Source organism: Lupinus angustifolius, chromosome LG16 (genome assembly GCF_001865875.1).
Source record: "Lupinus angustifolius cultivar Tanjil chromosome LG16, LupAngTanjil_v1.0, whole genome shotgun sequence".
Taxonomy (NCBI): domain Eukaryota; kingdom Viridiplantae; phylum Streptophyta; class Magnoliopsida; order Fabales; family Fabaceae; genus Lupinus; species Lupinus angustifolius.
Genome location: NC_032024.1, coordinates 8,592,582 through 8,604,682, shown reverse-complemented (window position 1 = coordinate 8,604,682; position 12,101 = coordinate 8,592,582). Strand labels below are relative to the sequence as shown.

At 34.1% G+C, this 12,101-nt stretch overlaps 2 protein-coding genes across 2 annotated transcripts; both read right to left on the bottom strand.

Moving 5' to 3' along the window:
- On the bottom strand, nt 1,756-11,647 carry LOC109329943 (extradiol ring-cleavage dioxygenase-like). The gene is made up of 5 exons (XM_019563854.1): nt 11,643-11,647; nt 6,766-6,769; nt 2,999-3,358; nt 2,354-2,724; nt 1,756-2,151 (listed from the first exon to the last, which is right to left on the bottom strand). Exons 3-5 carry the CDS (start codon nt 3,347-3,349, stop codon nt 1,953-1,955), a joined length of 921 nt encoding a protein of 306 aa, XP_019419399.1. The 5' UTR covers nt 3,350-3,358; nt 6,766-6,769; nt 11,643-11,647; the 3' UTR covers nt 1,756-1,952.
- Nucleotides 6,391-8,119, bottom strand: LOC109329944 (extradiol ring-cleavage dioxygenase-like). Its single transcript, XM_019563855.1, has 3 exons — nt 7,798-8,119; nt 7,098-7,465; nt 6,391-6,715 (listed from the first exon to the last, which is right to left on the bottom strand). Exons 1-3 carry the CDS (start codon nt 8,032-8,034, stop codon nt 6,520-6,522), a joined length of 801 nt encoding a protein of 266 aa, XP_019419400.1. The 5' UTR covers nt 8,035-8,119; the 3' UTR covers nt 6,391-6,519.

The window sequence follows — 12,101 nt, the reverse complement described above, 5'->3', positions numbered from 1 at the left end:
TAGATGATATGCTGACTATGGGCGAGATTGGTAAATGGAGAAATTCTGCCAAAATGCCTACAGATGAGGCCAAAGTAGGGAAGATGGAATGTATCAAACATAGCTATCAGTGGGAACTTCAATTTGTTATTAGCTCTACGGTGAAAGAGGAGGCAGGAAATATGATTCCTTGAATGGTGAAGCTCAACCCTTATAACCTGTTCGATATATAATAAAAGTTAAGGATTTTCTTCCACCACCATAAGCTTTTGAGATAGATAGTTTATGACTTGATATGAGGGCTTCTATGAATAAGTGGTCTAGTTTGATTCTCATCACCTCATTCTTTTAAGTAAAAGTCAAATTTCAGCACATGATAAAAATGTGTTTATTCCACAATACAAGTCGCAAGGGCTCTAGCGTGAGGCGATGTGTTAGAGATATAGAAAAAGCCTTTCGTGTAATTTCACCTAACAACTTCAGTTTTTGGGAGAATTGGTCCATCATATAACCTTTTAGTATTAAACATGCACTAAACCAGATAAAGCAGTTCTAAGCCAGGAGAACTTTGCAAATGGTTGCAGTTTTCATGATATAACTGGCCTTTCATTGGTTGACATGTGAACATCTGATGCCAATACTTCTCTATTAAAACTACAATCGTTGAAAGGCACAATAGGTAAGTGCCATGGGTTGAAGTTGGCATACACAAATGCAAGAATTGAGCACCTACCACTGCCAATGTGTATTTGTTTCATATTATGGTGCAAATTATTTTATATAAAAATGATAAGAACTAATATGCTTAAGTTTTTGTTTTTATTTGTAACTTGAAATATGCAATATTATTATCCAGTAGTGACCCCATGCTTGTTTTAACTGCTGTGTGTTTTAGTATTACCTCTTTTCAGATATTGTGATTGACTGGTATAGCTTGAGCACTTTTGCAAGATCCATGACTACCAATTCTTCAGGTATAGCTTGAAATATGTAATATTATTATCACGGTTTTGTGCTTTGACACAGACTTTTAGATCTGCATTGGTCCTCTCTATATCCTTGCAATTCTTCAGAAAGGTTCTCTGGTGCTGAAATACAATGGATGGATTGTGATTCTCCATGCTTGCCCCTTTCTTTGTTGGTGTCTCTGTCTAGGTCCCACTTGGTTGTTTGAAGCAAAATCTTATGAATTTGTATTGTGTTATTTGTGTACTATAAGAGCTAATGTAAAGATTTTTGTTTCTGTCAACATGTTGTGCTTTTCCTTCCTCACTCCTGTTCCTTTCTTTTGTTCTCAAATCTGCATGCTGCTTTGGGGAATGCTGCATCTTAATGTCTGCAACCTTTTATTGAAAGGACAAGAGCTTTATGATTTGTTTGGTAGTTGGATTTTAGAGGGGGGAAATAAAAAGAAAAGGGTTGAGAGCTATGAAATACACTTGTGAGTTTAATGTGAAGCATTTATGTATTTTTCTTTCCCTTAAAAAGTCACTGGCAAACAGAATCTTAGGTACCACCAAAGTCCACAATTTTGTTTGTAATTGCTGATGGAGATTGATAAAAATAAAGGTTATTTTATGTGTTGCATTTTGATGTATCCACAAGAGAAATATATTTGTAGTCTATCATTTTCTTTGATTTGTATAGTTAGGATTCTTTTTCCTTTCATTTTGCTTCAAATATGATATTAGGTGTCAATATGTCAATATAATCTACACACACAAAATCCTTTTTAATTACAATAGAAAACTCTGCTTTTTTACTACTATGAAAGAGGTCCTACTTGAAAATATTACTCAAAAGAACCAAACACTTGCCAATGAATCAGTAGCTTCTTTGTGACATAAACTTTAATGATTAATAATAAACGAGAATACAGTTTACATGTCCTCATGAATCATAAGAATAACGTACATGCAATTTTATCTTATCATATAAATGAAAACAATATGAGAAGCTATGAGTATGATGCATCAAGTTGTAGTAGCTGCTGTAAAACCAAAAGAAGCATAAGAAAAAGAACCACCATCCCAACTATCATGGACAATTTGGGTCTTAGCTTTTTCACCAGCTGCTCCCATTGCCACATGTAATGGGAAGAAATGATCTGGCCAGGGATGAGCAACTTTTGCATATGGTGCCTTCTCTTCATATTCATTTACTTCTTCATATCTACAAACCCATTTATTTAACACTACCATTAAAACATACACAAGAGAATTGATGCTACAAGCATCTCAGAAACTATGTCATGAATAACACAGACATGACGACTATCTAATAAAGTTACGTGACTAACACAGACACGGCGACTATTGTGAAATGTCTATGATTTCGATATGAATATCGGAAAAGAAAGGAAATGAATATATACCTTCCATGAAGAAGAGAGTCTTTTAACCAAGAGATAAATGCTAAAGCCCATGGAGCAGGAGGAGTAGTACGAGGTGCAATTGTACTGAGATTATGGGTGGCACTGCCAGACCCAATGATTAGAACACCTTCATCCTTAAGAGGTGCTAATGCTTTTCCCATGTTGTAGTGATAAGTAGCACCTCTTTTGGATGAAAGAGAGAGTTGACACACTGGGATATCTGCCTCTGGGTACATCAACATGAGAGGCACCCATGCACCATGGTCAAGACCACGTTTTCTCTCTTCATCAACATGGTCCAACCCAGATGCTAGTAATAGCTCTTTTACCTTCTTTGCCAAGTTTGGTGCCCCTGGTGCTGGATATTTGAGCTGGTAACACATGGAACAAGTTAAAAGAGAAAGAAAGAAAAAAAGACAAAGCATGTATATTACAAAGAGAATGAATAGGAAATGTAGCTGTTAATCGTGATTAAACATGATAGATATTAAGGAGCGGGAATCGTCGAGGTATTTGTGCAAAAAAGTATAATACGTGTAATTGCAGAAATTCTTAAAATGAAAGAATTCACCAAGATGACTATAAGTATATGAAAAAGGAACCTTTAGAAAAGGTAAAAAACCAATATATTGAGAAAGTGCAAACCTTGTACATGGCTCTAGGGAAACCATAGAAGTCATGAATGGTTTCATTTTGGTCAACAACGTTAACCGTTGGGACATTCGTGTCCCAATGGCCAGAAATGACAAGAATGGAAGAGGGTTTCTCTGGAAAAACCTCCTTCCATGAATTCAAGAACTTCCATGCTGGAATTGATTCATCTATGGCAAGAGTTGGTGATCCATGAGATATAAAAAAAGTCTCCTTTAATTTCAACCCCATATTCTTCTCTTTCTCTTCTGATCCTTTGTCAATAGAATCAACACTTTCTATCATCTTTCCTTTTTGTGGGGTAGATTTAACAGAACCGTGACAAAATCTGAATAGGCTAGTCATTGATAATATATTATAGGCTATTGATCAAAGAGCTATATGTATATTTTATTTTGACAGGCCAAACATTATATATATGTGTGTGAATATATTTTCTGTTATGCGCCTATGTTTTTTGACATTTGACCATATATGTAGTATAATAACAACTATGGAATTATTTAACACATTATGACAATGGGAAATACTTATGCCGTTTTTGACTTCCATACAACTTTTGTATACATTTTTTTATTAAGACTTCATTGTTGAATTGATATAACTCTTTAATGACTAGTGGTTAGGACTTAGGCCCCTTAGATTATAAGTAAAATTTACATATATTTTACTGTGACTGAATATATCTACATTAAATATACTCAATATATTTTTACTACTCATGCCTTCAAGGGTGTGGCTAGAGGAAAGGAGAGTTAAAAGAAAGAAAAAAACTGAAGCAATTATTTTTTTTAACAGGTATCCCTTCACTCTGCCTATTACCAGAATAGAGAACTAGTTTTCCTCCTCATTTAGGACAACTCAACCAACCATTATTTATTTTTCAAGGAATGTATTAGGATTCAACTTGCTTACTATAATATTAACAATTTGTTGGTAACAGTCAAAAGGTGATGAGATCCTCGCAACCATGATGAATTGTTTGATAAGTCAAGGTGTTATTTGCCATAAAAACTTTGGAGTTCTTGATAAGAACAAAAGGGTATTGGTTCAACCAAGACCTTGGGAGACAAATCTCATTAAAGATGGATAATTCCAATCAAAATTTCAATTTTTTTCCCCTCATTTTTAAATAGTTGTATGGCTGATCACTTGGCTTCACGAAAATTAGCACTAGCAATTACACTTGAATGACCTAATTATGACAATAAACATCAACTAATGACTTATTGTAATCAACCCCAATCTAACATGGATTCCCCTTAAAAATGTTATTATTTTAAATCCAAAAAGACTAAAAGGATTCAAATAAAAACACTATTAATTATAAGAGAATAAATTATTTTCTAAGATAACTTATTTTCTTCGTCTAGTAAAAGCATGACATGTGTATTGTTTTGTTTTAAAAATATTTTTATAAAAAATGATTAAATAAAACATATAGTAAAAGCATGTCATTATTTTAGTGACTGGATGAGAGAATTTGTCTATGTGTGTCAAGAGATACTTTATTTTGTAACTATAATCATCATTCACGTGATAACCCAAAAAAAGGAAACAAATCATATCACTCTCTCTCCTTGAACCATGAACCACACATCCATTAAAGGAAACAAATCATCTCTCCTTAAGTTGTATTATAATCCTTCAAGAAATGAAATAAATCATATTACATTCTCTCCTTAAATCACACGACTACAAAATGAAACAAATCATTCTCTCTTAAGTTGCATTGCAATCCTCTAGAAGAAAGGAAATAAATCATATCACCCTCTCTCCTTGAATCACACAGAACCATAAAAGGAAATAAATCATTCATCCTTAAGTTGTATTGTAATCCTCTAAGAAAGGAAATAAATCATACCACATACTTATTCCAAGGAGGAAACAATTCATTTCACCTTTGAACCACACAACATTCTCCCATAAAGGAAAATTATCATACCACTCTCTTTCCTTGCACCTTTAATGACAATGTTTCCATGAGTTATATAGAAGTTATTCTTTATTCAATTGAAAAACAGGTGAGAATATACATAGCTGGCTGCCCAAAATGCATGGGTCTCACTTGCACATATTATTTTATTGAATGTAACTTGATGACTTGATTTGAATTGAACATCCTCATCATAGTATTTTTTGAGTTTGGCTTTGGGACAACCTCTTATTCTTCAAATGTGTCTCCAACAAATGTCCTTGAGTTGATATTTGTGCTCCAAATTGTAAGATACCCCCTTGACATACATTAAAAGGGTTGTAAAATATTTAAAATCGTATTTTTTTTAATTTAACTTTGTTCCTTATGTTTGCATATTGAATATATTCATCTATATGCTTTGTCGAAAAAATTTAGGCTAATTTAATGAGATAATTCATTGGTATGCAAAAACAAAAGGATGTTTAAGATTGTTTTGGCATTCATTTTCGTCAATGTCCATAGGATTACTATTCTATAAGTCATTGAGCTTATAGTCCTTGATAGCCAAGAGCTCCTTAGAAGATTTGAAGATTATCATGTGCCACACATTCATTGAAAGTATCATTATTCAGTTCATTCGTTAGCTGTGTGTGCTGTAGGATTCCCTAATGTTCATTGGAGCTATTCAGCTCCACCCCACCATGTAATGCAGGCAGCCAGTGTCAGCATTTTGAGTGTTTTTGGGTACTATCAGTTGGCCTTTGACAAATGAATTAATCTCTTTCAGAATGTGTGGCTGCCCCCTCTCAGCAAGTGTTGCTCTTAGAAACTGAATATTTGACCTTTTGATCATCCTGAAGATCTAGCGGAGCCTTACACCACTAGATCAACACCTTATTGATGGCCTTTTGAGTTAATAAAACTCTTTTTTCCCTCATAAAAAAGAAGAAGAAAAACACTTCATATTAATCTTCTTCATCTAGCTTTGAAACCTTTAATATTAATAAGCTTAGCTTCTAGCTTGGAAAAGGAATCAGCAAAATACATTTCTCTTGGCAGCTAACAGCTCAGCTTTATATGGGTGTGAAATACTTTTAACTGTATCCATGTACCAGTTTACTTCATCTGGTTCAGTTTTAATAACACAACTGAACCAGAATGTTTAATTCCAAGTTCAATCATTGAACTAACTGCTCCATTTTGGTTTTTAGAACAATGATCTAGATTCATGTTCCATAAATCAGTCTTCTCTTAAATCGTTTTAGTAAAACTGTCAATGGTCAATGAATTCCACTTGGAATCAAAACAACTCAATAGATATTGAATGGCAATTGGTAAATGTCTAAGATTTTAAAGCATGAAGAATGTGAAACCTCAAGCATATATAGTTGCACTACTAAGGATAACAGATCAGTGTTATGCATTTTTAACATATTCCTTAAGTAAAAGACTAATAGACCAACCATCATTCAACAATGAGGGAAACCCTCAATTTCTTTTATTCATAATATGGTATATATTGACACAATTAAACACAATACATCGTAGAAGCACAAGTATAAAATATCCAAGCAACACATCTTAATCGAAGCAGATTTCAAGTTGAAGCTGATGTAAACTGATAAGAGGCATAAGAGAGAGTGCTCAATTGAAAACTGCTGTGGATAAGTTTGGCCTTTGAATTTTCACCAGCAGCACCAATTGCAACATGGAGTGGATAGAAGTGATCTGGCGAGGGATGAGCCAATTTTGCGTGTGGCGCTTTGTGTTCATAATCATTTACATCTTCATACCTACAAAAGCAATTGAAGAACTTTCACAACCAACAACTTATGAAGAGTCACAGTCTACACCATTCAATACTTACTACTTGCAATTTTTCCATTGTCATTCATATAACTATAAAAGGAGTATCATGTAACACGTAGCTTAGTGGTAGCACTTAATGGAATCAATGACTATAAGTCTCTTAGGTCATGGGTTCAAGTCGAGGCTCCCTTTAGGGGGAATAAAGTTTGAGGGCGACACGCTCATTAAATTCATGGACCCAAGGAGTCGCATGTCTAAGACTGAGGTGTTACATATCTCATTAATTATAAACCTGGCAGTTAACATTCTTAATCAGATCAATTTTGCATTCAGAAAATGTGAACATCGAAACAGAGAAAAACATACCTTCCTTCAAGAAGAGCATCTTTCAACCAATCATCAAATTCCACGGCCCATGGAGCAAGAGTGGCGCTCTTTCTAAGTGCCCTCAAATTATGAACAGCACTTCCAGAACCCATTATCAATACACCTTCATCTTTAAGAGGGGCTAATGCTTTTCCTAAGTTATAATGGTAAGTCCCATCCTGGTCAGATTGAACTGACAATTGGCAAACAGGGATATCAGCTTCTGGGTACATCAACATGAGTGGAACCCAAGCTCCATGATCAAGCCCTCGCTTATCGTCTTCGTCTACACGGCTGAAGCCAGAACCTTTGAGGAGTTCCTTCACCCTCTTTGCCAATTGTGGAGCTCCGGGTGCTGGATATTTAAGCTAGTAAAGGTAGCATGTAAGAGAGGGATACAATAGATAGATGTAAATGACAACATTATATGCATATCATATAATAACGATACGATAGTTGAATAGTGTAAGATCTCATCGAATCCCTGTGTACCGTATTAGGCTATAGGTAAAATGTTCGATTTCTGGGAGTTCCTTCCACCTATTAGGAGGGACACTCGCGCAACCCGAAAATGATTAATTCTTTACCCGAAAGATTAACAGAAATATGTTGTCCCAAATTATGTTTCATATATTATCCCTCCTCGATGAAAATGAAGCAAGACAAACAATAATAAAAAATTTAAATTGAAAGCACAAACCTCGTACATGGGTTTGGGGAAGTTGTAGAAATCATAGATGGTGTCGTTGTTTTGTTGAATAACGTTAACGGTGGGGACTGCGGTGTCCCAATGGCCAGAGATGACGAGAATGGAAGTGGGTTTGTGAGGAAACACATCATTCTTCCATGATTGTAGAAACTTCCTTGCCTTAATGGATTCATCAATGGACAAGGTTGGTGATCCATGTGATATGTAAAAGGTTTCCTTCAACGCCATCTATTCTCTTCTCTTTGCTAATTATTCTCTCAATTTCCTTAGCCTTTATAACAAATCAATAATCTCGTAAACGGGTCAACGTTGATGTCTAGATTATACGAATGTGTAGAGATCGTGGTAATAGGAAAAAGGAATAAATTTCACCAATCTCATTTTTTATGTGGCCTTCATCTACCTAAAAAGAAAATCATTAAAAAAAAAAATATTTTTTATATTATTTTATGAGATTTGATTTATTTGGGAGATGAGGATGTGAATTTTGGAATAGTAAATTCCTGTTCGAGAAAAAGGCAACATATATACCAATCTAGGAAAAATTAGGGTTGAAAAGAAACCGAACATAGTTGAGTGAGTGCTCAGCTTGATTAAATTCAATAAGTATTTGCTTGGTACGAAACATGACTTGAGTTCGATACGATTTTTTAGCTCAAATTCAGCTTAGTTAAAGTTCACGAACCAATCGACATAACTCGAATTAGTTCATTTGAATAACTTAAATAATTAATTAATTTTTAAAAAATATTGCATAAAATATTAGTTTATATATATATATATATAACAATAATAAACATAGAAGAATCGTATATAATAGTAATAATAAACATAAAATATTAGGTCAAATATAATATATGGATAGTAATATATATAAATATAAATATATTTATATCGAGTTAGTTTATGCAATGAGCCTAAACCCTCAAGTTTAGCACATTTGGTTCATGAACAAGTTTATCGAACTAAATGACGAGTCGAATTTTGAATTAATACTGAGTTGATTCGGTTCATTAACAACCTAAAATATATGCATGGACATTGTGAGAGCTTTATACACTGTTATTGTAATATTGACTTTTAAAAAAAACAAATAAACATTATGCTTAATATAAGAGTTTTATATAATGTATATAAATTTTTATCCTACCAATGTATAAATATTACATTCTTCTATAAATGATGAGCAATAATATTTTTTTCTACCCACGAAAAAAATGACATAACATATATCACTTATAAACCAATCATTGATAAACCAATATAATTTTTGACACATGTCAAATATATATATATATATATATGAGAATTTGTAAGATAATTTAAAAGAAGAATATATTGTTTTCCATAAATAATTATGTTGTGTGGTGGAGTCATATCTTTATCATTCAATTATGATATTCTTAATGTATTTTTAAATCATGAGGAAAACGTGTATGAAATCATTTTATATTTTAATTATTTATCATTTATATTTATTAATTAATCACTCTTTCAGATATAACCATAAATTTTTATATAAATTTTATACTCTTAAATGAGAAGAGTTTGTATTAGAGGGGGGAAAATCATGTTTGCCAGGATAACTATATCTCTGTATCTCAAACACTGGCACCACCTCAGTGCAGATCGTCGCTGAAATTGAATCTACGGTTATAATTTAGTGACCTGGTACAGGTCAACCCGGTTAGCAAGTGGAATCAATATTTGTCCAAGTCACGATATATAGAGTTGGTTAAGCATCAATTATTTGGACAACTGGCCTATCGTGTGAATGTGGATATTCCACTCATACCCGTCTAACTTAAGAAAACAAGGAAAACTAATCAATAATAGAACCTATTCTTGAAATCGTGCAAAGTTCAAGAGTAATACACCCTTCATGTCTATGACAGGCTTTCATTGAAAGCCATCATTCTCAATGGGAGAAGAAATTGGACAAATATGGGAGTTCTGTTTTTTCATTGACTCATATGGGAATGTTGTTTTTTCATTGAAGCTTAATATAAAGATATTGGTGGTGCTAACCTGCCAATTATTTATTAACCGTTAGATTAAAAATAACGATAACCAGGTACCAATGAGAATTTTTAGAAGTCGTGATGTTATTATACCACTTCTGTGTATTATTAATTTTGTACAAAAAGTCTTGGAACACTTTAATGACTTTTATAAGCAATACATTTCTATACCCAGCAGTCATGTAATTTTTTTACGACGTTTGAGTGAATTATTTTATAATGTGCAGAAGTGGCGTAGCTTTCTTACAACTTCTGAGTTCAAACCATTGCTCATCAACTTTAGTTCATTTGTTTAACAGCAAGTTACTTTGCATGGGGACCCGGGTTCGAGGATAATGTAGTTTTCTTCCTTATCCTCTTCCTTTGTAGTTTTCTTCTCTAATAATAAATAACATTTCTTCGTTAAAAAATATAATGTATTAATCTGTTCAGAAGTCTAAGGCCTTGTTGAAACCATGAGAAATTTTAATTACGAGTCAATTCTTTATAGATATGAACTTTGTCTTACCGGAGAGAAAATGTTCAAGGCTTTGCCAGCAATTCAGTTGCATGAACCAGACATAGAAAAATCTGAAAATCACCACCCGCATTTCACAAAGGGTGATAAAGCGGATTCGTGGTTACTGATGTACTTCGCTGGTCCAGTTGTAAAATCCAAAAGGAATAGGATTCTTCTCCATTACTAGGAATATGAGTGGATGATTTTTTTTTAAGTTATTTAATTTAAAAATAAATTAAAATCTGAACCCTTCAAAATTTATTTTTGCTACATATCATAATCTGAAGTATGTACTAACCTCTCCTGTAATGGACATACTTCATATCATGACATGTGTCTTAATCTTGTTAAGTACCGGACCCGGATCATTTCTTTGTGACCATTGGATCAAAGGTCATATCATAGTCTTCATTTTTTCCTTTGTCATATCCAACATACCTGTTTTTTGCTCTTATTTTAGTTCTTGCATGACATCCAGGGTATTATTTCTAAGATATCAAAAAATTTGGCATAACGTGAAAAAGTAAGGGTATATCCATGATCCATATTCAGGCTACTATGACTATCTGGCTGTGCATGAAGGAATGGTGTGTTTATTGAACAGTGATGAACACAAGCTTATTAGAACTATGTCATGCCCACAGTGCTTCCTGACGCAAATAATTGATACTTAGCGAGCTAGAAATGCAATTACAAGCTGTAACGACATATACGTCCAAAGCAAGCAACCTTCACAATTCCATTTCAACATATCAATATTAGTTGACAAAGATATGGAGAGTAAATTCCATGTTACTCAGAAATGTTGAGCCTTGATTGGCCTAAACATCTAATACACATGTCAATGGGGACATCAAGTCGCATGAACTTTTCCAACAAATCCACATAGAGTTACCAAGTAAGTCATTTTTCCATCCAAAAATCATCATTCATCCCACATAGCTGCAGCAATTGAATTCTGTAATGAGAATCAAGTTCTTCTTGTACTGAAGAAAGCAACTGAACATCATGAAGTTCATCCAGATATGACAGTTAATCAACCAGTGCCCTCCTCCCCCCAATACTACTGAATAACCAGTTATTTATTTCCTCAAGGAGGATTGGAATCCCAAGTCTCTTCCCTGTATCTTCATAGGCTATTCCTCATCTCAAAGTGCATATCATGTCTTCATCCACCTACTAATTGCATATACACATCAAGACATGTGAAATTTGTAGAAAATGTTTTTCCTTTTGTTGACTTGTCCAGAAATATTGAGCCATCAAGATCATCTTCTGTTGAGGAATGGACTGTTCTTAATGTCCCTATATTGCACACTGAGCAGCATGTTGTTGAGGTCACTGAGCAACCTCTTGTTGAGGTCAATGAACCACCTCTTCTTGAGGTGCCTTATGCTGCTTCCGTTACTGATACATCACAACCCACCTCCACTTCTCTTTTGCCATCCCCTCAACTCTCCCATATGCCTTCCCCTCCATCCTCAAGAACCATTGTTACCAGACTACATAATAATATCCGCAAGCCCAACCCCAAATATGTACACTTAACCACTCTCAACCTCTCTCAAATAGAACCACAAACAATTACCCAGGCTCTTAGAAACCCTCAATGGCAGGCTGCCATGACTGATGAACATCACAAAACTTAGTACCTGGGATCTTGTTAGAAATCACACCTGGGATCTTGTACGTCCTCATCCATCACAAAACTTAGTAGACAACAAATGGGTCTATCGCATCAAATAGAAACCTTCTGGTGCAATTGAATGCTACAA

Excerpts from the sequence above, each read along its gene's own strand:
- LOC109329944 (XM_019563855.1), bottom strand. The coding sequence starts at position 8,034 with ATGGCGTTGAAGGAAACCTTTTACATATCACATGGATCACCAACCTTG. Across the intron at positions 7,466-7,797 it reads TCCCCAAACCCATGTACGAG|CTTAAATATCCAGCACCCGG; the intron begins GTTTGTGCTTTC and ends TACCTTTACTAG. Across the intron at positions 6,716-7,097 it reads GATGCTCTTCTTGAAGGAAG|GTATGAAGATGTAAATGATT; the intron begins GTATGTTTTTCT and ends TTGCTTTTGTAG.
- LOC109329943 (XM_019563854.1), bottom strand. The coding sequence starts at position 3,349 with ATGACTAGCCTATTCAGATTTTGTCACGGTTCTGTTAAATCTACCCCA. Across the intron at positions 2,725-2,998 it reads TCCCTAGAGCCATGTACAAG|CTCAAATATCCAGCACCAGG; the intron begins GTTTGCACTTTC and ends ATGTGTTACCAG. Across the intron at positions 2,152-2,353 it reads GACTCTCTTCTTCATGGAAG|ATATGAAGAAGTAAATGAAT; the intron begins GTATATATTCAT and ends ATGGGTTTGTAG.